This window comes from Ammospiza caudacuta, chromosome 7 (assembly GCF_027887145.1).
Source record: "Ammospiza caudacuta isolate bAmmCau1 chromosome 7, bAmmCau1.pri, whole genome shotgun sequence".
Taxonomy (NCBI): Eukaryota; Metazoa; Chordata; class Aves; order Passeriformes; family Passerellidae; genus Ammospiza; species Ammospiza caudacuta.
In genome coordinates, this window is record NC_080599.1 from 36,481,815 (window position 1) to 36,504,908 (window position 23,094).

General features: G+C 37.7%; 1 protein-coding gene across 2 annotated transcripts in view; it reads left to right on the plus strand.

Annotated features, from left to right (window-relative positions):
* The window catches only part of ADGRL4 (adhesion G protein-coupled receptor L4), a 72,852-nt gene extending 49,973 nt beyond the window's left edge, over positions 1-22,879 (plus strand). For both annotated transcript variants that reach the window (XM_058808194.1, XM_058808195.1), the window contains 7 exons: positions 1,114-1,281; positions 2,797-3,000; positions 3,994-4,214; positions 4,309-4,375; positions 18,982-19,073; positions 20,620-20,788; positions 21,228-22,879. In XM_058808194.1, the coding sequence (XP_058664177.1) occupies positions 1,114-1,281; positions 2,797-3,000; positions 3,994-4,214; positions 4,309-4,375; positions 18,982-19,073; positions 20,620-20,788; positions 21,228-21,290 (984 nt within the window). In that variant the 3' untranslated portion in view covers positions 21,291-22,879. The remainder of the gene's footprint in view (positions 1-1,113; positions 1,282-2,796; positions 3,001-3,993; positions 4,215-4,308; positions 4,376-18,981; positions 19,074-20,619; positions 20,789-21,227) is intronic.
* Positions 22,880-23,094: the final 215 nt, after the last annotated feature.

Here is a 23,094-nt window from a genome sequence, read left to right on the forward strand (position 1 = left end):
TCAAATGTGACATCCTAAGTGCAATATACTAAATATGGTACAGAGGAAAATTGCTATGGGGCTTAAGCAAGGGCAATGATGCCATCTTGGCTGGGTTGTAGTATGGATAAAATGCAGATGTCTGAACCAGAGAATATAACAGGATCTTGATTATTCTGTACTTAGGTGGGTTTTGTTTCTGAAAGTTTATCAGACAGTTAAGCATGTATACTAAAAAAAGGGGAAGTAATGCGTCAAGCTTTGTGCAAAAAAGGTAACCTGGAATTAGGGGGTAATAGCAGAACCTATAGTTTTGGAGCTTTGCTATTTCTGAAATCTGAAAACATTTACTTAAAATTGAGAAGTTTACTTCCAGCAAATACAGATTTTTGCTGGCTTGAATCATATGTGATAAACTACCTCACACAGCACAAAGAATCATCAGAAACATAACAAGAAAGCAATTCTGTAGAGAGGTGAGCAACGGAACAAGGTGCTAACCTTGGTTACACAGCTTTTAAATTTGTTTCTTCCCTTCTGAGTTAGAAATCACCTTTATATAAATTTGCATGTATTTATAAAGCCTACATTACAGGGGAGACTTAGTCTTTGACTAGATTTAGTAAGCACTCACTGTACTAAATAATACTAATGGTCTTACTCATCACTGTTGTGTAGCAGGTGATATAGCAGGTGTGATATGACCCTGGCTTTATCCCAGTTTGCTTTGTAAAATGCATGGAATAAGTCTCAGGTTTTGAACTGCTCATTTGGAATGGATAAGCAATGTGGCTGTAACCTTGGAGTCTACTCCATGTTCAGCAGGTGCAAGCATATATATAACAATGTTTTCAATAAGTAAAAATTCCAACATTTTTCCAGGTGCCAGCAGGGTTCAGTAATCTGATTAGACTACATGTTTGGTGGGGTTTTAGCTGTGTGAATAAATTGCTTCCATCCCCAGCCACATTTTAATTGCTTGGAATAGGCCTTGCAGAATGTGTTTTTTGTTTCCCAGCCTTCCAATGATAACAAGCATTTTTTAATGAATTGTGCGGTCTAGCGTAAGAAAGGTCTCTTGATGGGAAATATCCTGCCTTTTGCCATCAGCAGAACATCTTGTTTCTGTTCCAGACTGCAGATAAAGACATTAAATGTGCATTTTGGAACTACTCAGACACAATGAATGGCAACTGGGCTACAGAAGGCTGTGAGCTGACACATTCCAACTCCACTCATATCTCATGCAAATGTAATCATCTGACTCATTTTGCTGTTTTGATGTCCTCAGGTGGCTCCGTTGTAAGTGCTATTTTAATTTAGTGTTTTACCTGATACTTTATTCTGTTTTCTTTCCTTATGTTTTTATTTTAGTGCAACCTGCATACTCACCCCCCTTTAGGTTGTCTCTCAGTTTTGTTCAGCAAACACACAATTTATTGTGCACAAAGCAAACAAAATTCCTCCCATATGTGTTTGAATTTCCTTATGTCCTTTCTGCAGTATTACAGAGCAGTGATGCAGCAAAGTATCTTGTTCCAAAAACACAGTCTGTTGTGCTTATTTTTGGAGCATTGCATTTCATTTTACATCTCACTTTAATACTGCTGTGGGATTTATCTGCCATTCATTGGTGGTCAGTAACCATATGGCCCTGAATTTCTGTCTCTCAAAACTTTGCCACCCATTTGTCTAACCTTGGCATCTAAAAATCTGCTTTAAATTCTCTCTGGAGAGTTTGCAGCAGCATAATCATTCTGAAGTTTATGGCTATTAAACATGGGCACTCCCGACCAGCACAAAACTGGGAGGATGGCCATTCAATTTATGTCCTTCTTACATTAAGAAGTTCCATTGATTTCCAGGGTCTCAGTGGGGATCTGCAGGATCTCAGGTCCTGCCTCAGGAGGCAGCTTTATAAGGTATCAGAACTGACAGCAAGCAGAATATTAGCATGAATATACTGTATTGAGACAGTTCTCTCACACTGTGAATTTCATGCTGATAGAGGCTGTTTCCTGGTTGCTAAATAGCATCCCAAGTCTTCAGCTGAAATTTAAAACCTTTGCAGGTACCTATATAGTTATTTTGAAAAGAAAGGCTGGGAGGTGAAGAATCTCTCATCCTTTATTTAGTAAAAAAATACTGGGATATATTTTATGGTCAGCTGAATACCATCCTTTTGCTGATGTACAGTCATGTATTTCAGAGTTTCTTTGTTCAAATAGCAAACAGCAAAAGAAATTGTATTCTTATACAGAAAATATTCACGTCCAGTATTGAAGTATCTTGTGTTTCTCTGGAGAAAGTTCATGTTAAATATCTGGAATAGCATTTGCTTGAAGTGATTGTTATTTCAGAGTCTTGTTTTGATCATGTTGCAAATTCAGTAAGACAGTTATTCAGTTTTGCTTATCTAAGTCACTGCTGTGATAAGTCCTTTTATATTAGAAAATATTTGTGTCATATTAATAGATGTCCTACTGCCAGTGTATTTGTCATTCACTGAAATGATCTGATTTTGAAAATCTTATTAGGAGATACTGATGTTAATAAAAAGTTTCGTTAAGAAATATCAGAAAATGCAAGAGCAGGAATATATACAGTTTATTACTAATTTCCCCTAGAATTATATCTGTCTCACAAAAACCCAATACTTTTTAGATTATCCAAAGTGTACATTTCCAGTGAAACTCTGCAAACAGTTTTGATTAATATTTTGTAGAAAAGAAGAAAAGAGCTGTATTATAGAATGAGGTCTTTCTTGAGATGTTACAAAGCTGTTCTTTTAAATACTATATTATAATTTTCCCCCAGGGTGTTACAAATTATAGCATTCTTACAAGAATCACTCAGCTAGGAATAATTATTTCGTTGATTTGCCTCTCCATGTGCATTTTCACCTTCTGGTTCTTCAGTGAAATTCAAAGCACTAGAACGACAATTCACAAAAACCTCTGCTGCAGCCTTTTCCTGGCAGAACTTATTTTTCTGATTGGAATTAATATGAACAATAATAAGGTGGGTAGTTTTCACTTTTGCCTTGATTTTGTATTGCAAAACAAATATACAGTATAAGATAAGATCTTCCTTCCACTCCCCACACTTCCTACCTACAATAGTGACCCTGCCTTCCCAGTACAGTAACAGGAAATACAAAATGGTCATTTAAAGAGGCAGGGCCTTCATCTGAGCTGGTGTGTAGTGACTTTACTCCATGGATTTCACTTAAAATTTGTCACCTTTACTGAGAATGAGATCTCAATGTGTTTAGCATTTTCACTTCACTTAGGATGCTGTATAAAGCCACGTTGGTGGCCCCCAGGTTAACAGTGTTCTCTAAAATCAGGCCAGAGCTGCAATCCCAAGCTGACATCTGAGATATTGAGCTGTAGGCTGGAGGACCACATGTGAGGTCTTGACCTGTCCCTTTTGCTTTTCAGAAAGCTGGGGGGTTGATTTTTGCATCTCAGATTAGTTTCAAGAAATAAAATTATGCATAAATTATCAAAATATCATACTATAAGTAGCTGAATAGGATTTAAAATCACTTGAGAAAATACGAGCTGCTATCCCTGAGGTAGCACTCCAGCACTGATGGATTGAAAAATATCATTTTACAAACACTTTGTATAACAAAAGTTATTTCAGAAATAATTCCTTGTGATTCCTAATTACAATGTTATCAAAATAATAAAAATTAACTTTCTGTAGAACAAGCCTATAGACTACTCAGCTATAACAATAGGATCAAACTAGTCAAGCCACTTATGGGAGGACAGAAACTAATTTTAAAAGTGGAATTAGTCTATTTTACCATTTGCTACAGAAAACACTAATGAGCAAATGTACAAATGGGTGTAGGACAAGTTCTTGTTTATCAGCTTTACAACTGGGCTGAATCCCCATTTAAGGTCACTCAGTCGCTGTGCATGTACTGTTATGGTATAATATATATTGACAAAAGCCTGTTACTAGGATTGTGACTTTTGCTTTCTCTGGTTGAATTTCTAGCTCTTCTGCTCAATTACTGCTGGACTACTCCATTATTTCCTTCTAGCTGCTTTTGCATGGATGTGCATTGAAGGTATTCACCTCTACCTTATAGTTGTGGGAGTCATCTACAACAAGGGTTTCTTGCACAAGAATTTCTATGTCTTTGGCTATGTCAGCCCAGCCGTGGTTGTTGGAATCTCTGCTGCACTGGGATACAAGTACTATGGCACCACAGAAGTGTAAGTCACTGTTTCTGTGTCCAAATCATCGTACAGGCGGAGACAATAATCACAAAAGCACATTTCAAGGCATTTTCTGCTGTTTAATTTTCAGATGTTGGCTCAGCACTAAGAATAACTTTATATGGAGTTTTATAGGACCAGCATGTCTAATAATTCTTGTAAGTATAATTTTAATTTTTATTGTAGTACATAAAGCCAATAATAAAAGGTGTTTAATAATCACCCACCCACTGCCAGCATAGCTGTGAGTGCCAATTATAGGGCAGAATTGACTAATTTAGACCTTTTTATAGTACCTCTAAATTATTTATATGCTGTACATCTAAACAGTTTACTAGTCTGAAAAATGAATGTTTGACAAAAAAAGTTCAATATAATATCAGAGGAGTTTTTTCTTACTCTCTTTTTTTTTATCCCAATGGTTTGTGAAATTCTGTGAAGCATTTCTGGTTTTTACAGAGAGGTATCTTTGTATGTCACTGGCATCTCAGCATGGCTCAGCAGGAGGTGTTACACAGACACCATCCTAGCAGACAGATAATCTGGTTTTTCAAATGTTGTGTGACTTAATCTCTTATCAGTGATCGGTCATCTTTGTAAGATTAGACTGTCATCTTTGTGGTTTTATCATTCGCATGTACCCTGTCATCATCAAAGCCATTTTAGACTAAATTGCGACGTCAGAGAAAAGAACCTGCTATTTCACATGGGCAGACAAGTCAAGTATTGATAGCCCTATTTCAGCTGTGAAGAGCACCTTTTTAATTCCTATTGGAAGTGGTTTCAAACCTGCAAATTTGGCAGGTATTACATGTTCAATTCTGAATCGAGATGTTTTTGGTGTCTCAGGAGCATTCCTAAGTGCTATAAAGTTTAAGGAACCATTCTGGCTGTAATGGGGCTGTATTCTGTACAACTGTGTTGACAGTGATAGCTGAGCTAACAGGAGGAGAAGGTGCAATAGTGAGGCCCCACAACACCCACGGTCAAGTCAGTTACAGCTGTGTTCCTTTTTAAGCTATTTGGTATAATGTGAGGATTTGTTAAAAAAAAAAAAAAAAAAAGTGGAAGATCATAACGCATTCAACTTGGTAGTGAAACAGTTTTATGTCAAGGCATTATCCATTTCAAAGCTTAATAAAGTATCAGGTATAATTCTGGTCAAATTTCACGCCAAATTCCCACTGCATATTGGGTACAGCTGGAAACAACCTGCCAGATATAGCTGCAAGGTTATGCCTCCCCATCTCACCCTTCGGGTGAGCACAGCAAATTTTGAGAGGCAAAGCACCCTGACCTCCCTTGGGTCAGTGCTTCTGGGTCAGATAGCCCTGGTGTCCAGCAGGTTAATAAGATGAATAAAATCATGGCAAGGCATCATCCTTTACTAGGAAATTCTTACAATTCTTAGGTTTATGTTTACAATTTCCTATTTCCTCTTTGGACCTTATCTTTCCTTCCATGGAGGCAGCAGGGCTGGGGTTTTGTTGTTATTTCTCTCATTGCTGCTCCTCATTTGCCCTCAAGTAAAGATTTATGCACAGTGATGTATCTCTGTAGGGTTAGCACACGAAAATCGCATTATCAAACACACAAAATGCCCCAAGAGCAGGCATCTGTAACCTTGTTTTCAGCTCCAGCTGAGCTGTGCCCAGTGGGGATCTCAGATACACAGCACAGAGGCAGAGCAGGTCTGCAGTGGCTTTGCTGTAAATCTGGCTGGCTGCAGAAGCAAATCCTGCAAGCTGGACTCTGAGGCCTGTAGACATTCTCTGAGCACTCCAGATCTTCCAGCAATCCCTGCAAATTAAAAGGAAAAAGGGAGGTGTTAGAAGATGATCCAGGCCTGTATGCCAGTGCAGCCCTCCTATGGATGAGGAGAGCAGCCAGACAGTTTCTTTCTCTCTCACTCCTTTGCCTAAGACCTGTAGCTGAAGAGCAAAGAGCCCTGTTCAGCTACTTTTGGTGTGTTATAGAAGTATTTTGTGCTAATTTGTTTTCCCAGCATTTGCATACTTCCATTTAGTGTCTCTTCATAACAGTGTGCTCCTAGATTGTGGGGGGAAAGGCAATCTGCTTTCAGCAAGGTGCTTCAGCAGCTCCAGGGTTTTTTTGAGGGTTTTGACAGCTTGTTTTGACAGCAAAATGAAGCCTGAACTTCAAGAGGGATATTTTCTAAGGGTGTAGGTACCTAGGTATTTTGCTCATGCTCTATCCAGGTAGTACATGAAAATATGGAAAACCCTATGAAAATAGGCACTGACACTGGAAGATGAAGTTGGTGTCAGATGTCTTCTTGGTGGAAAGCACATTGTTGGCAGCAATTCTGTTTCCATTGTCCAGCCTTCCTGTTGAGAACACTGCATGGGCTTCAACATGACAAAGATTACTCTTTCCAAAGTAGTGCCACTCAGGCAGTCCTTTTAATTACAGGAGCCAATCTTTTCCCAATATTTCCATTCTGCCCACAGCTAATTAAAGAGAAAGAATTTAAAAAATATTAGTTAAGAACTCTGACAAGAAAATATCATTTTTGTTCTAGAATAACCAGATAGAGCACTACAACCATCATTCAAAGCTGAAATATCTGGCAGCTTCAAGTTTACCTTTAATCCTAAACTTCATCTGCTCATAGCATTGAATTTGCAGATTTTCCAAGACAGTTAGGAGACCATGGATACCAATTCTCTGGAGGGCTACTCACCACAAAATTCTTGCACAAAACCATTAAAAACATTGTCAGGACAAATGCCCATGTACCCAAATGGTGGTTTCACTTTCTGTGAGTGGGACCCAGGAGATTTGTCGTTTGGATTATACTGTAATATGCTTCTAAGACAGCACGTAAATGATGAACAGAACCCCTCCTGTACCAATGGTTAGCTGTCTCAGGGCACGTTGTTTCAGACATGTCCTTGGGCTGTAAATCTGTAGTAAAAATGAAGCATAGGGAGCTCAAGTGTTTATCAGGAGTAAAAATTAAGTTCTTCTCTGATTGCCTAAGCAGAAATGCTTCTTCTGAAGGTGTTTGCTTATTAATATAGAGGTTCTATTAGAAGTTTTAAGTGCAAAGTAATGGCCTTATTGATCCCATCTAAAAATTATTATTATTATTAGATTGGTGACTGTACATGAAAAGAAGTGGGTCAGAAACTCTTTAGATGGACTTAGCAAAGAAAGAGCATTTTAAACCTTTAGAAAACAAGCTGCAAACTGAAGATAACTTCTACAATTTATTCCTTCCTCCTAATATTTGTAATCTTTAGAACCACAACCATTTTAACTAAAACTATGCAGTAGATTAGATCAAAGCATACAAGTATGGAGAAATTATTTATAACATGTATTTAAACTTTTTAATAGGAACGTGAGTTTATCTCAAGCTTTAAGGGACAAACATTCACACACATGGCAGCCAAAGACTGATTGAGGCAAAGACAAATATAAACCCCAGAGATAAAAGGTATGAAAATGGGGGAGGAAAAAACCCAGAGAATATAAAGAAGCCCTAGAAGAGTTTCTTTACTATTGTAAAACACTCTTACAGGAATAATCTCCCTGGTAATAAGTGTGTAGAATGGAAATGAGTATTTGTCGCCAGGGTGACGTGGCTGCAGTTTTGATTAGCATGTAATTTCTGTCAGCAACAAACTCCTTCCCATTTTGGAGCATTTCAACATGGCTTTCCCCACCCCTGGCATCATAGCTTTTTGAGTGGGAGTAGACCTGTGTAAGGGCTTTATTCTGTACCCCTGGTGGTTTTGGAATCTTCATCTTTTAAACTCTATAGACACAGCATAAGTTCTTCCACTTGTACCTATTTTGAGGTTCAGTTATATATTAGTTATCCATTTGGGAGTAGAAATGATGTCTGGAAGGGTTGGCCAAGGGCTGTTAACACTGTAGTTATGAAAGTCTATGAGACATTAAAAGGAAAATTTGGAAAAGAATCACTGCTATTCCAAGTGCAGCTCCAGCCAGCCCTTCTAATATACCTGTCTCCCACAATGTTCTCCCATCAAATCTGTTCAGCTGGGCTTTGTGCAGCAAGTTCAAAGTCACCCATGAAAACATGATTTGTGCCTTTACAGTATCGACAGAGTCATGCAGACTTGACTGTTGTACCTACTGTCACTGTCACAATAAATTGGCACACCTCTGTGAGGAACCAGGACTCAGAAGTGTGACGTGTTGTAACATTAATAGGTACAATTTGCCATTTGACAGTATAAATCTATCACTATCATTTGTTGAGATCACCTCTCTAATAAAAAATACAGACTTGCTCTTTGAGGTTGGAACATTTCCAAAATTGAACATCATCCAAATAATCCTCTCTGTGGCTTTTATCCAAACATCCCAGTGCTGTGCAGTGAGGAGGTAGCTCCTGCACGTTATTCCTTGTTTTACCTCTCTAATGAGTGGTTTTAGGGACTTTGAAGGTGTCTGGCTTGGCTTCAAGTTCCAGTTTCTTGAAACAATTGGTAATTGTAGTGTTTACAACTATAAAAATGGTTTATACATGAACCCTGCAATTTTCAGAGCATTCTTGTGCACTTGACTTAGAACGTACAAGCCAAGAATAATTCTTGGAGTGGTGTCCCCAGAAAATCCAATCTCTTTTTTGATAAATGTAATGAATAATCAACTGTAAAGCAAAAATATTCTAAGAACTTCAGTGATTGATTAACCATACTGGTTGAACCTTTCTTATATAAATGAATGGGTAAATGAATAAAATATACAGATTGCAGTTGCAAAATGCAAAAAAGGGACATATGAGTGATGAAAGCAGGCTAGCAGTAGAGTAATGCTTTTCATTAAGGAACTGCCTGCATATTCATTAGAGGTAGTCAATTACTTAAAAAATACATTCATCAGATAATTTATTTGATGAATTTTACCATTATTTGTCAAATAATTTATTCAACAAAAAAAGGTAAAATTAATGGATTAGTGCATTTATCAAATCTTAATGGACAGCTCTAATGCTTATTCAGTTCTGTACATTTAGGTTGATTCAGGATTAGTAATACTGCTGCAATCAATGCAGAAGAATTCCAGGCAAATCCATTACTGTGCTATTTTCTCATATACTCACAAATTTCATGCACTTAATCTAGACTATTCAAACTGAACATATTTCATATAAAAAATAAATATTCAAAGAATCTAAGATATTACATTTTCCCAAGCTTCAATAAAGAACATGGTCTGACAGACCATTGTTACCATTTCAAAAAAAAAAGAAAAGAAAAAAAAAAAGCAGCCCCTCTGAGGTGAGTCACATCACAGTTATGTCATCAAGTCCACTGTCTCTTTGGGCTTCCTCACTTTATTATCCTTGTTCTTCAGTGAAACATTGCACAATCATTATTCCTGACATTTCTTGATATTCTAAGAATTATTATCAAAAACGTTCCTTGACCTCTGACTTCCACCACAACAAAACATAGCACCATCTCACATTTTTCAGTGAATATTTATGCTCTGAAAAATTCAGTGGGTTTTTTTAATGATAAATGCTTAGTTATGTTTCTTATATAGATGTGAAAGATATACTCCACCGTTACTGTGTGTTTTTCAGAAAATAGCTGTTTAAAACATTTTTTTATATCTACTGTTATTTCTCAGTCTGCCTTTTTAGTGGAAATAAATTCCTACCGGGACTAGCAATGCCTTTATTATTCTTTTTTAAAGAGTAATAGTCCCCTTTTCATTAACCTCTCAGTGGCTTCAGTTAAAGGTGTCTCCATGGCATTTCTTATGCCATTGTGGATAAAGTGGAGAGAATTAATTATATAGTGGCATTAAAGACCGAGTCTGCAACTTTGCTTGAAACAGATTAGTCTAAACCACAGTGCTGTTCAGCAACAATACCTGCTGTGCTAAATAATAACCGAGTCAGAAAATACTTGCCCTGTTCAGTGGACAGGATCAACAGCTTCCATATTGCCAAACCCAACGGATGCAATTTCTCAGCAAGACCAGAGCTTTCACATGAATCAAGGTTTTATCTTCCTTCTCTCTGCTATTAAAGCCCCAATTCTATGGTCCCTTGACATACTTAGGAAAAAGAGGGGTATGTCCATTAGCCATTTTAGAGTAATGTAATTAGAAAAAATATTTGATCCTGTGTTATTGCATAGTAACAAATTCATTGCATAAGGCTGAAGGGTCCTTGAAGAATGTTCCAAACAAAAGTGTTTGCTTTTTAAAAAATCAGCTTAGCAGTTCTATAAGAAAAAAGTAAATGAAGTTGTCCCTTGCTGTCCCTGGAAGGACATTAGACTCGAAACTCAGGCATGTCCTCTGTCACCCAGAGTGAACCAAGCAGACACAGCAGGGGAGGGAGCACAGGTGGATGTCAAGGGAAAGGAGAAGAGCACCTGCATGTGCCAGGTGGCTGCAGATTTCCTGAGATGTTCCCCAGCTCAGAGCAGATTAATGTCGCACACATCCTCCTTCAGTTCTAGAAAGACTTGTTTAATGGATCCATGTATAATCAGCTTTTGTGGGGTTTTTTTTAGGAAAGCCATACAACTGACTGAAATAGGTTAGTTTTGTTGGTTTGTATTTTAGGGTTTTTTCATTGTTTAATATCTTCTTGGTGGTTCTGTTATATGCCTTGCTCTAAGCACAATTACTATAAACATATATGCTTACCCTAAATTGTTCACTGGAAGGACACCATAGGTTTGCTTTAGACAGTTAGCATAGACTGGTGATGTCTTTTGGACTTTCTTAGCAATTACAAAATGGCTTCATCCACATGACATCTCACTTGAATCAGATCTTCTTCCACTATTCCTGACAGGCATTTACAGAGGTGAACTTAAATTCACAACAGTAATTGCACAGGAATACTGTGCTTGGAAATCTCACTTGGACACTAAAAGAAGTTTTTGTAGTTTTGAATAAATCATGCCATGTGATCCTGAAGAGGATTTGGCAAATTGTGGAAGGTATGGATAGCTTTCTGACAAATATTCACACCTCCAAAATTGAAAATACAGCTTGTTCTCAGACTTCACATCTCAGTCATGCTCCTGATGCTTTCTCCTTCTTAGTAGCTCATCCAGTCACTGAAGCTAGTTGTACTAAAAGATAATGTACAACTATTTCACTCTTCCTTTCTGTGTCAAACTCCTGCAGGGTTCCTACACGAGGCTCCAGATGCAGCCTAAGAAAGGTTTCCATGTATGCAAGGAAACCATAGGAACAGGAGCAATGTGTAGTCTGAGCTTTTAGATGCACCTTGAATCAGTTCATTAAACAGCCTGATTTATGTCACTCCAAACTCACAAGATAATACATCTTCTCAAAAGCTTCTTGGAAAAGAAGAGTAAACCTAGGGATTATTTACACTGTGAGCAAAATAGGCCCCAGTCCTACCACTGCATCTAACTGGGGTAACATTTATGTCTGAGGTCAGGTACAGCTCTGTTGGTTCATCCCTCCTGCCCTTGGCTGCAGAGATGACAGTAAATAATGTGTTTGTTTTTGCAATCCAATAAGAAATAACATTGAATCCACAAGTCTGCAAAGCTGTTTACCCTGATGAAAAGCATTAAAACCCCATTTATTTATTTACATCTTCTTTTAAGTGTTCTAAAAATATAAAGGAAACAGTTAATTGAGTCTAAATCTATAGCTTGAAGTATCTAAAAGAAAACTTTGAAGTATTCATAAATAAAAAGCAATCCTATGTGAACTTTTTTTTTTCCCGAGTCAGGATTTGTAATAAACTCATTTGGCTATGTTTTAACTTTTAAAACAAGTGAAATCATTAAAATCTTAGAAGCATAAAATTCTCCCCCTGAATAATTGAAAATATTTCCCAAAAATACAGCCTAAAGGGGTTCATTAATGTTTTTGTTCCGTTTCCTACTCCTAGATAAGACTGCTCTTGTATACTTAAAGCTTTCAAGAAGATCTATTCACTGGGGACATGGTAATGAGATAAATCAGTCAGGAGACAAACCCTGACTGTTTGACTGCCAGCTTGTGTCCAATTTTATGCAATTAATGCAGCATACATTTTCATTTTGAAGCTTAAACGGTTGTATTGTTAATAACTTAATTCCGTTCTCCCGGGCTGCAGTAACGATGAGCCACTGAACGCTGTGGCTTTAGCCACCATCAGCCATCCAGCCAGAGAGGCAGGCATGGATTGCTCTCCCCGGCAGAACCCAGACCATCACAAGCTCATTAATTCAAACACTCGTAATGAGGGTCATTGTACAGACTGATACAGATACAGCTGCTCTGAACTTCAGACATTTTTTGAAAGAGCCACATTCAATATGATATATGTAAAAAATTCAAGTATATGCCTAAGAGAGCAGCAGGAGAAATTTTCTCATTCTTTTTTGTGAGATCTGACATCAGCATATAGATGGTTTCATCAATTATTGAGACAGAGACTAAGAAAGGAAAAGGGAATGATTTGGGGGTTTCATTTTTGAAGTTTGAATTTAAAGTGCTCAGACTGAATCAGAACTAGTATGTCTGAGTCTTTAGAATTAGCTGCTTCTTTCTTATACCTTCTCTTCTTTGTAACACTAGAGAGCCTTTAAAGGCTGGTATTTGAAATGTTTTAATAACTTTTGAAAGGCTGGGGTGTATCTTTTTACACAAAGATATCATACATGAAATTACTGATTCCTTTTTCATTCTATAAATAATGTGCATTGGAAATACTCTCAAAACCTCAGCCTCATATTAAACAAATGGAGCAGTGTTTAAAAAACAAAGCCGTTTAGATAATCCTGGACAAGGAACTGGGGGGGTGAGGGAAATCCAGGTCTTTCTGCTCCAGTGAATATTTAATTATTTATATGGCATGGAATAGATCCAGCAGTAGCAGTAGCAGTGAATATCTATACAGAGCTGAAGAAACCAAGGGTCATAGCCAAGTCTGAATATTAAGTAAAACAGAAAATTGTGCCCCATGTCTCCAACATCCTGTATAAATGTGCTGTCCACAGGGATTTTCATTGTTCAGGAGTGTCCTTTCTGGTTTTATTCAGAAAAGCCATCCTGGTCAGGAAGCGTTTCCTGGTGAAAACACAGTCTAAAACAGTAAATGTCTTTTAGTGCTAATGAACTGACATTTTTCAAGAAAAAAAGTCTTGGATGAAATTTTTTTGAATGCCCTGTCCTGATCCATTTAATTTCACCACAAGTCCAGGTACTAACTGAGCCACTGCCATGAAAGACAGACCATTCCCCTCTGAGCTTTCAAGTGCTCTTTGTCTTGCTTTAAAAAAGAAAGGGAGGGAAGAAGGAAAAAAGATGTCTTAGTTGTCAAATCTGACAGCTTTCAGCTACCTTGATGGGGCAAAATGATGATAGATCACTTCACTCAGTGTCTTACAATTTAATTGTAATTAATTATGAAAGAAATTACAGCTCTTCAACATGAGTGCAAATATTTTTATTTGCAAGTTTTATTAAATTTTGTGCAGCTCATCCTATTCAGTGTTCAACTAACAAAAAATACCATTCTGCCTCTACACAGGGAGAGTTTCATGCAGTGTGAAGCACTAACATCATATTTACTTGAGGACAGAACACTACAATACTCTTTCAGTATGTAAAATAGGTACATTTCAGAGTGGAATTAAAGACCTATTTTAAATATAGCTGTTGCTAGGCAATGTGCTATTAGCAGAACTACAGCAGCCTGGAACACTTAGGATTTTAGGACCTACATGCTCGTTCTTATATTATTATTTAGTTTCTAAAATACTAGCAATCCACAGAGAGGTTGGTATTTTGCTTAGACAATAGGTGAGATTGCTCCTCAGTGCTCTCTGCTGGGGCAGTCCCAGACCTGATAGGAGTGGCAGCCAGGGCAGCAGCATCTTGCTGTGTCCATGCCCAGCTTTCCTTCCTTGCAGAAGCACCTGCTCAGGTAGCAGGGAGACAGAGGGAGGGATGCTCACCTGCAAGCAGACTTTCAGGGATATCCTAGATGCAGGTGGAGGTAGGTTAGCTCCATTCTTTTCCCATCCTGTTCTAAAATACATATGACTGATTGAACAGAGATCCCTGGGCTAATTCCTTTGGCAAAGCCTCCCTATTGTTGACCAGATGATTAGGAGAGCACCAGTAAATTTCTTTGAATTCTAAATTGCTTTCTCTCTCCTGCAAGAGGACATTATCCAGATCAGTGCTGTGGGTCAGATCTGATCCTAGGAGTTGTACCACTCCAGACTGCTCTGAACTCTTCCTTGTGTGCCTGTTGTACCTACCCCAGCAACATCGCCGTTCTGAACATGGGAACTGTAGCATGGAGATCCCCAAAACAGCAGCAGGAAAATATCACTGTCCTGCTCTTTACCACAGTGTGCATCCATGACACATTAAGTGCTAAAACCTGCAGCAGTGCCCACTGTTGCCTGTGAATGTCTTGGGACTGCATTCTCTGTGGTGTGCAGTGATAAAGCCTTGACAATGCTGGTGGCAATAGGAGTTTTACTATTTAACTGGCATTCTGCATATTAGTTTAATGGGGCCAGAATTCACTCCAAAACCCTAAATCCTTCTGACCCTTTTCATATGTGGTATCCCAGAGAGGGATATAACACTTATCATCCTTCCTTTAAACTCCATCTCAGGTGTACAATACAACCCAGCTCCTGGGTTTGTGTCTCGTTAGAGATTATCCAAGGTTATACAGCTACATAAATGTAGTTGCCCATATCTACAGAATCCTGATTTCATGGGCATCCTAATAATTGCTCTTGTTAATTTCCTATTTCTCACAAATATATTTTAAGTTTTTCATTTGTTCATAAATATACCACAACATTTCTAGAACTTAAGAATGCTAAAAATACTTTTACAAATATCTTTAGGGAGACTTGATTCCCTGAAGATGCTGTGAGTGGAGGCTTTTTCTGTATCAGTCCTTGACTTTGATTAAACACTTAAAAAAAGAAAAAAATGAATAGATTAATTATTAAAATTAGTCCTGTAGTGCACCTGAGCAATGATGAGTGAAACATGATTCTCACTGAATTGCAGAGGAGGCAGAGCTGAGGATGCTGAGCACTTCAGAGAATTGCCCTGGCAGGGAGAAAGTCAGAGGTTTTCTTTCTAAAATTATAAGGACTGAGTGCACTGTTTGCCCAATAGCAGGCTAGGGTGGTTTGTTAAATAAATAAAATACAAAAAAAATTATTCAGTTCAGGGCCTGGAATCAATGCAATTCCCCTCTAGTCTATTAGCCTTGCCGAGCAGCCCCTCTCAGGACACAGCAGTTTCTCTGCCTGCTCAGCCATGTAATAGCACTGAAAACAAAGGCACCGGAGCCGCCGTGTCACACTGTGACATCGTTATTCACTCCATAAAACCGCGGCCGTGCCCAGCCCCTTACGCCCTGGCTTTGCCCCCAGCTGCAGACTCACTGTGCTCATTATTCAGGTGAGCTGTCCCCAGGCTGGCCCTGTGCACAGCCTGTCCTGAGCTCGGTGTCACAGCTGCCTGCACATCCTGCTCTGCTCAGCCTCTCCCTCTCCGGGGACACCATGCCTTATGTTTGCCATTTCCTTCTCAGTCACCTGGCCTGTCACCTTAAGGCAGTCTTAATTATAGTGCCAGTGAAGGTTTAGTCAACAAGATCTTAAGACTCTGGTTTAATTACAAAAATGAAAACACATGATTACAACCAAAGTAAGTATAAAACAATATTTGGCTGTAAGGAGCAATCGAAACTTTTTAGATGTTTCAGCGTCTCTCATGCAGAAGCCCCTCTCTCTCAGACAGAAAATTTGGCGATCCAGGACTTTTGTGTACATCTGTATTTTAGATTACTTATGCAGCCTACTACCTCAATTTCTGCTTGTTTGAAACTCATTTTTGCATACAAATTCAAATGTCTTAAGTGCTTGTACCTTTGGCTAGGCATTTTAAGTGATTTGACTTCTCATTCCATTTGTTGGAACACATAAGGCTCTTTGGGGATATCAGTTCTATTTCCCCTTTAGTCCTAATAAGTTCAACTTATTAGTGTTCATACTCAGTCCTGCCATCCAATATGAACTTTTTACTTTACATTTCCCAGAAATAGAGGCCATTGGTGTGTTCATAGCAAAGAACATACAGAGTATCAGGTTGAAGCAGGATGCATTAAGTTTAGGATACCTTTTGGGATATCTATTGGATTACCAGTTTTCTCCAAAGGCCACACTTGACACATTGTTTACATTAGGTGGTTTTTTCCTCCTGGATTTACCCATTAGTTCATGCTATTGTTTTCCCTCATGTTTTGCTTCATTTCTGTGTCACAGGGTAGTTACTAAACCTTTGTGGCTATCCATTTCATCCCCCCTCAAAGGACAAAATGCAGTTCCAGAGGTTTCTAACTTAGGTTGAAGCATTGTATATGTGCTTTCACTTTGCTATAGAAATTTTTATTAATGGAGTGCTTAAAAATGGGGCAAAGACCAACTTAAGACTTTAATAAATCTTGAAAATGACAAGTGTTTCAGAAGTTAAGTTCACCCTCATTACCCTGTAACACTACCTCCTGTGAGGCTACCTGAGACATATTGTACAATAATTGTGTTCTGGCAGCTGACTCCAAGAAGCTGGTGTTAACCTCTCCTGCTCCCCTGATACATACAGATTATTCCCATTCGAATGGGCTGGTGAATGAAAAGATCAGAGTTAATGGGAATTACTTTAATGCAGGAGGCCAAATCCTATTATCCTGTGAAACGGACAGTGCAAATAGCATTTGTGCAAAGGAGCCCCACTGGGACAAGGAGAAATGGAGCCTACTGCCCACCCCATCCTTGCTCAGCAAAACCTTGCCACTTCTGCAGCTGCTTTTGTGAGAAAGGGGGGTTGGCCCATGGCGCCTCTCACAGAACCTATTTCTGGCAGTTTTTAAAGAAGTTGCAGTGTGTTCTCCATACTTCTGGTACCTTGATCGCATTTCCCGCTACCTTTTTCAAATTAATAAGTACATTATGTGAGTTATGCAGATTACAGTGTATGCATGAAGTTATTTGATATATTATTCACCAACAAATATAAAATAAAAAGTAAGTCTGCATGTAATTATCCACAACTGCTGACTGACTCATAATTAACTTTGAAAAATTGCTGGTTTAGGAGATATCATAGATTACAATTTTAAATATAAGGAGCTTCAGAATAGCTCTCGTGATCAGCACTAGTACAAGGTATTCAGTGAAGGATTAATTCCCAAAACTGCTCATCAGCTCTATCTCCTGTCTTATCAAATTGTAAATATATTATGCTGCATTAAACTATGAGCACGCAGCTAATTAAAGCAGAGACTGCTTTAATATTAGATACTTTCCCTTTGACACAAGAAAAGTATTCTAAGGACATACTTTATGAGTGTTAACAAATGAAAACGATTCCTTTTCAAGTGGTACTGTACTCCAACAGCTGTTTGTTTTTTATTCCAGAGACTTTTTCTTTTGTTGTTTGGGTTGGGTTTTTGGTTTGGTTTGGTTTGGTTTGGTTTGGTTTGGTTTGGTTTGGTTTTTTTTAAAGAATAAGAAGCAGGGGAAAACCATAAACTCTTTCTGGAGAAACAGCTTGGGGAAGGCATTAATTCTATTCATTCTACAGCTGGAATCCCACAGGAACTGACCAAGGGATTGCAGCCAAAGACTTACAAATAGTACCTGAATGACACACAGCAAAAATTTGGAGAATTTACTAATATTTTAAATATATTCTGATGTTAAATGCTGCAAAGTAAGAAGGCAACCTTCCACCTCTTTAAAGGAATGCATTATAAATTTAACTGAAAGATCAGTGAAGCCTAGCCAAGGCAAGAAAGCATCAGAATCACAACTGAGCATCATTTGATATATTGCTTATTTTAGTTGCTTTTCTTTGTTTCAAACTCAAATTAAATGATGACATTGTAAAAAATCAAGGAAAAAATACCAAAACTATTCATCTATGAAAAAAACATAAAAGAGAAGATATACAGCAATACACCTTTCAGTAAAAGCTAGATTTTTAAAATTATTTGTGAAAGCCTCTAAGATTTTTCTGCCACTTGAAAGTTTTCACACCCCAAAGACCTCAAAATGTATGATGATATTAATGTTATTTAGCAACAAAAGACACACATATTTTATGATCAATATGATACAGTACAATAGAAAACCCATAGGGTAGAGGGTTTTTTAGGAGTTTCTAAATTTCTCATTCCTTTTTTTAAATTCCTTTCCTTTCCTTTCCTTTCCTTTCCTTTCCTTTCCTTTCCTTTCCTTTCCTTTCCTTTCCTTTCCTTTCCTTTCCTTTCCTTTCCTTTCCTTTCCTTTCCTTTCCTTTCCTTTCCTTTCCTTTCCTTTCCTTTCCTTTCCTTTCCTTTCCTTTCCTTTCTTTTCTTTTCCTTTTCTTCTTTTGCTTTCCTTCATCGCTACTCAGGAAAAATAATCTCAGTGGGAAATCGAAGAGATTTACCAATAAAATCAATAAACATTTGCAGACTGTTGGTAGTGATACTGTTGAGATAAGGTAGGGTTACATCCCTGTTTGATCAATATTTTTTTCAGGGCTAATATTTTTTTAATGTAAGTGAATCAGAACAGGGTGGGTTTTTTCCCCTCCAGGCATGGGATTCTTTAGATTTCACATGGGATTCTGTAGATTTCAGATACACAGAAATTTTATCTGTCTTGTTTAATTTAAATGCTTAACAGTTATTGGCATTCAAAGGTATCCTGGTTTAAACTAAAAGTTTTTCTCTTTGCTCCCCCAGGTTAATTTGTTGGCTTTTGGAGTAATTATTTATAAAGTATTTCGACACACTGCAATGTTAAAGCCAGAAGTCAGCTGTTATGAAAATATAAGGTAAGTTTGCCATTCAGTACAAATTCTGTAAGTTTAAATACAGACAGAGATGATAATGAGTATTCAAAAGCAACAGTTCAATATCCTGAGATTTGTAGAGAGAGAAAGATTTTTTTTTCTGCTATTACCCTTATATATATTTGGACATAAATTTTGCAGTCATTATTCCCACTGAGTCATACCTTGTATGATAGGGTGTGTGTGAAAGATGCACAAAGAAAACAAATGGCCCATATCAACCAGAGGTAAAGACTGATGGCAAAGTTAAAGAAGTAATTGTCCTTTTTTCTTAAGTACTTTCCACAGCCTCTATGCAAGGCAAAACAGAATTCAAATCTATGTCTGAAATGGGACCAAAATATTTGCCTTGAAGTAGCAAGATAAGAGATTGGAGCCATTCACATTATTTGGGAAAAGTCTGCAGTAGGACATTGTGCTTCTGTGGCACTGGGGGATGGAGCAGATTCTTTACTTTGCATGCTGCTATGATTTTTCCATCAATTCACTCTCTTTTAAACTGATTTATAGGGACCTTGAAAACCGTTTGTGCAGGAAAAGCTGAAGTGTACTACAGGGAACATTGAAAACAACTTACTGTTTGTGTTGCTTAGGAACACTCCTGCAGTTTCAATGCATTGCACTAGATTTATAGTTAGGATTTAGCAATCGTTTGATTGATTACTTTCTCTTATTCCTCACCTTTCATAGCTTCATGTGGTGACCTGTTTCTAATGGAGTTGAAAATTATCAATTTTCAAGGGAACAGTGCTAAAAATGTCTGCTGTTCAAAGGAAGTCCTGCAATGACTCAGCTGAAAATGAATAAGAAAGTAATCAGTGGCTTCATTTCCAAGACAACATGCTGTAATTTGTGCAAGTCTGTGAGCAGGACTCTACAGCATCTTGGAAAAAAAAATTGTAGCCAATCAGTTTCTACAATTTTAAGGCATCAATATGCTGACCCAGGAACTATTTGAGGGTACTTGTGTTCTAAAAACTTTTTTTTTTTTTTTTTTCATTTTTAAGAGACGGAATTTTAAAAAGAGCCTGGTTTTATAACTGGCACCGTCCTCTGCAGTGAACCTGAGAGGCAGCCTGGGAATCCTTTGATGTCATGCACATGCACTGACCTAAGAGCATACTGAACATTTTTCTGGGTTATTTTTTTGAGGAAGATAGGGGGGAGGAGGAAAAGTGGGGGAATGCTTCATAACAGACATATGTTTTTCCTTGGGGAATTACACTAACAGTAGATTTAAATCAAATCATATGGTGCTGCAGTACACCAGAGAAAACATAGCTGAAGATTAAAGAAGCCAGTGTTTTAAGGCCCTCCAGTTTTACTCCTTTGCTCTTCCAAAGTGGTTGTGTGACTTTGTTCCTGCTACAGTGCTACAGCACACCCTGAAGAGCAGCCCCTGCACTTGCACTTCTCAGGCCTTGGCAGCTGTGAAAGAATTTCCAAGGCAGCACTCACCACCCAAAGTGGAGGGAAAGGAGAGTAGCATGTGCCTGTGTGTTGCTCACAATGTTCTCTCCCTGTCCAGATCCTGTGCCCGTGGTGCCCTGGCTCTCCTGTTCCTCCTTGGGGCTACCTGGATTTTTGGGGTCCTCCATGTGGTCCAAGGGTCTGTGGTTACTGCCTATCTTTTTACAATCTTCAATGCATTCCAGGGGATGTTCATCTTCATATTTCTTTGTGTGCTGTCTAGGAAGGTAAGCATCCTATTCCTTGTGGGAAGTGACTCCATCTCATGTCCCTGCACTGTCCAGGTGTCCAGCCCTGAAGTTGAGCTTCTGCCTTCAGTGGAGGCAGAACCTCTGTCCAGTTTTTATGTTCTCACATATTTTCTTCAGTTTAAGAACTGAAGTATGAAACATGAGAAAATGTGGTTTTTTAACTGTAAAACTGGTTACAGTGTCATTAACCTGACAGAATAATACAGTGAGTGCAATAAAACTTCCAGTATTTTCAATTAGCAGCACTATCACCCACACTAGCCTGGGATGATACTTTCTTCAGTGGTCTGTCCTAAAGTAAATGTCAGCCCCACCTTAAAATATCTAGTGACAGGAGCATTACAAAATAAGTTAAAAGACATATAGACCTATTAATAAATCTATTGCATAATTGAATTCAATATTTTTATTTCAGATTCAGGAGGAGTATTATAGATTGTTCAAAAATGTTCCTTGCTGTTTCGGCTGTTTGAGATAAATGGAAGGAAAACACTCAAAAGCATCTCAGCAGAAGAAAGAAGAAACTTACACGGTGTTGTTATGGATATTACTGCAAAATATAGTATTTTGAAAGTTTGAAATGGCTCAGTAAGCAGGCATATCTCTTAACTAAATTACTGGTTTTGTACATACATGTGCATTCGTGCAGAACATCTGTATTATTCTGTATATTAACAGTATACAAAACAAACTAGATCATTGCAAAAAAAATATTAATAAAGAAAAGGGAAAGAAATTTCTAAAGAATCTCAAGACCTCATGACTGAGGTTTTGTTTCTAATATTAAAAATATCTGCAGTTCTTGAAAGCAAGATACCAAAAACCAACTGGCACAGCAGATTTTATGAAGTGCTTTGCTAGTGGAAACATATTCACCATCCTTTTGTAGTAAAAAACTTCATACATTAAGTTGTGCGTGACCATCTGCGGGGAATGGGTTCCATTAAAGAGTCAACAGATAAAGATCTGCTTCAGCCTAGACTTTTGAAAACATTTCTTTTAATTTAAAGTAGATTAAAAAAGGAATTTGTTTAATATTATTCTCTTATCACTCTGAAATATATATTTGTATATTAATCAATCCTTTATTTTTATAACTTCTAAAGAACTGTTTAGATCTAAAGAGCTGAGGTCAGATCTGATACAAGAATGGTGGGGCAGTCATTTTATAACTGAAAGATTATTTTGTGAATACTTTGAAAAATATCTGGTTCTCGTTTTATTTAATTGCCAAAAAGACTGAGATCTGCTTAACTGGCACTATGATTTTGGAGGCTGTGGGAAGAAGATGCTTTCACAGGTTTGCCACTTCATAGATGGTTGGAATCCAGACTTTGTAAGATCAAATTAAAGTGGTAGAAATTACCCATGCAGAAGAAGACAGATTTAAATTCAAGGTAATGTGGCTCTGTACCATGTAAATTCCAATTACAGCAGTTTTCTCACAGCATCTTTGAGTCAAGCAGTTGTCTTCCTCTGAGGCTCCTGGGTTTGAATCAATCCTGCACTTAACCTTAGGAGTGTGAATAGAACCACTAAAATCAAATCAAAACTGAGGTGCAAGTTTGGCAGATCAGGGCATAAACACAATGCATCAACCATTCCACCATGGTATCTGACTTATTTGAAAAATATGCTTTAATTTCACCCATTTAGCACCCAAATTATGTGAAGTGCTGAGCAATTTCCTGTCCACATTGCCTTCTCAGGAAGTGTCCTAGGATCTCAGATGAAGCCCAGTATTTTTGCCAGTGAGGCACTGTAAATATGTAGTTGTTAATAAATCCCACTGTTGTGTTGTCTGTTAAAATAAAGCACTAGTCTGAATTTTATTTATATTAAAGGAAATCTTTTTTTAGTAGTGGTCAACTTTGGTTGTTATCCTTTTTTCCTTATACACAAGGTTTTCATTGTATGCACTGCAATGATAGGCTTCATTAGGTATGTTCCATGCCTGTGTCAAGTCTTTTTGAAAAAAGAGTAGTCTATTTTTCAAAAAAAAACTAAAGAAATCTCCTGGTCCTTTGAATGTAAAATATGTGAATAAACTGGAGTGCTTTGCTTTCACATTTTGACATTTCCATTCATTTAAATTAATACAGTGGTAAAAGTTCACATTGTTACATATCATTTGCCCTCAATTATTTGCTGTATTTCCTTTGCTGTTGTCTATGTTCTTCTGAGGTTGGGAAATGCAGATACATATTACTTAAAAGAGTATTTTTAGAAGGATATCTACCAGCCCATCATTTTTAATCTCCTGCAGAACTGTAACCTATAGT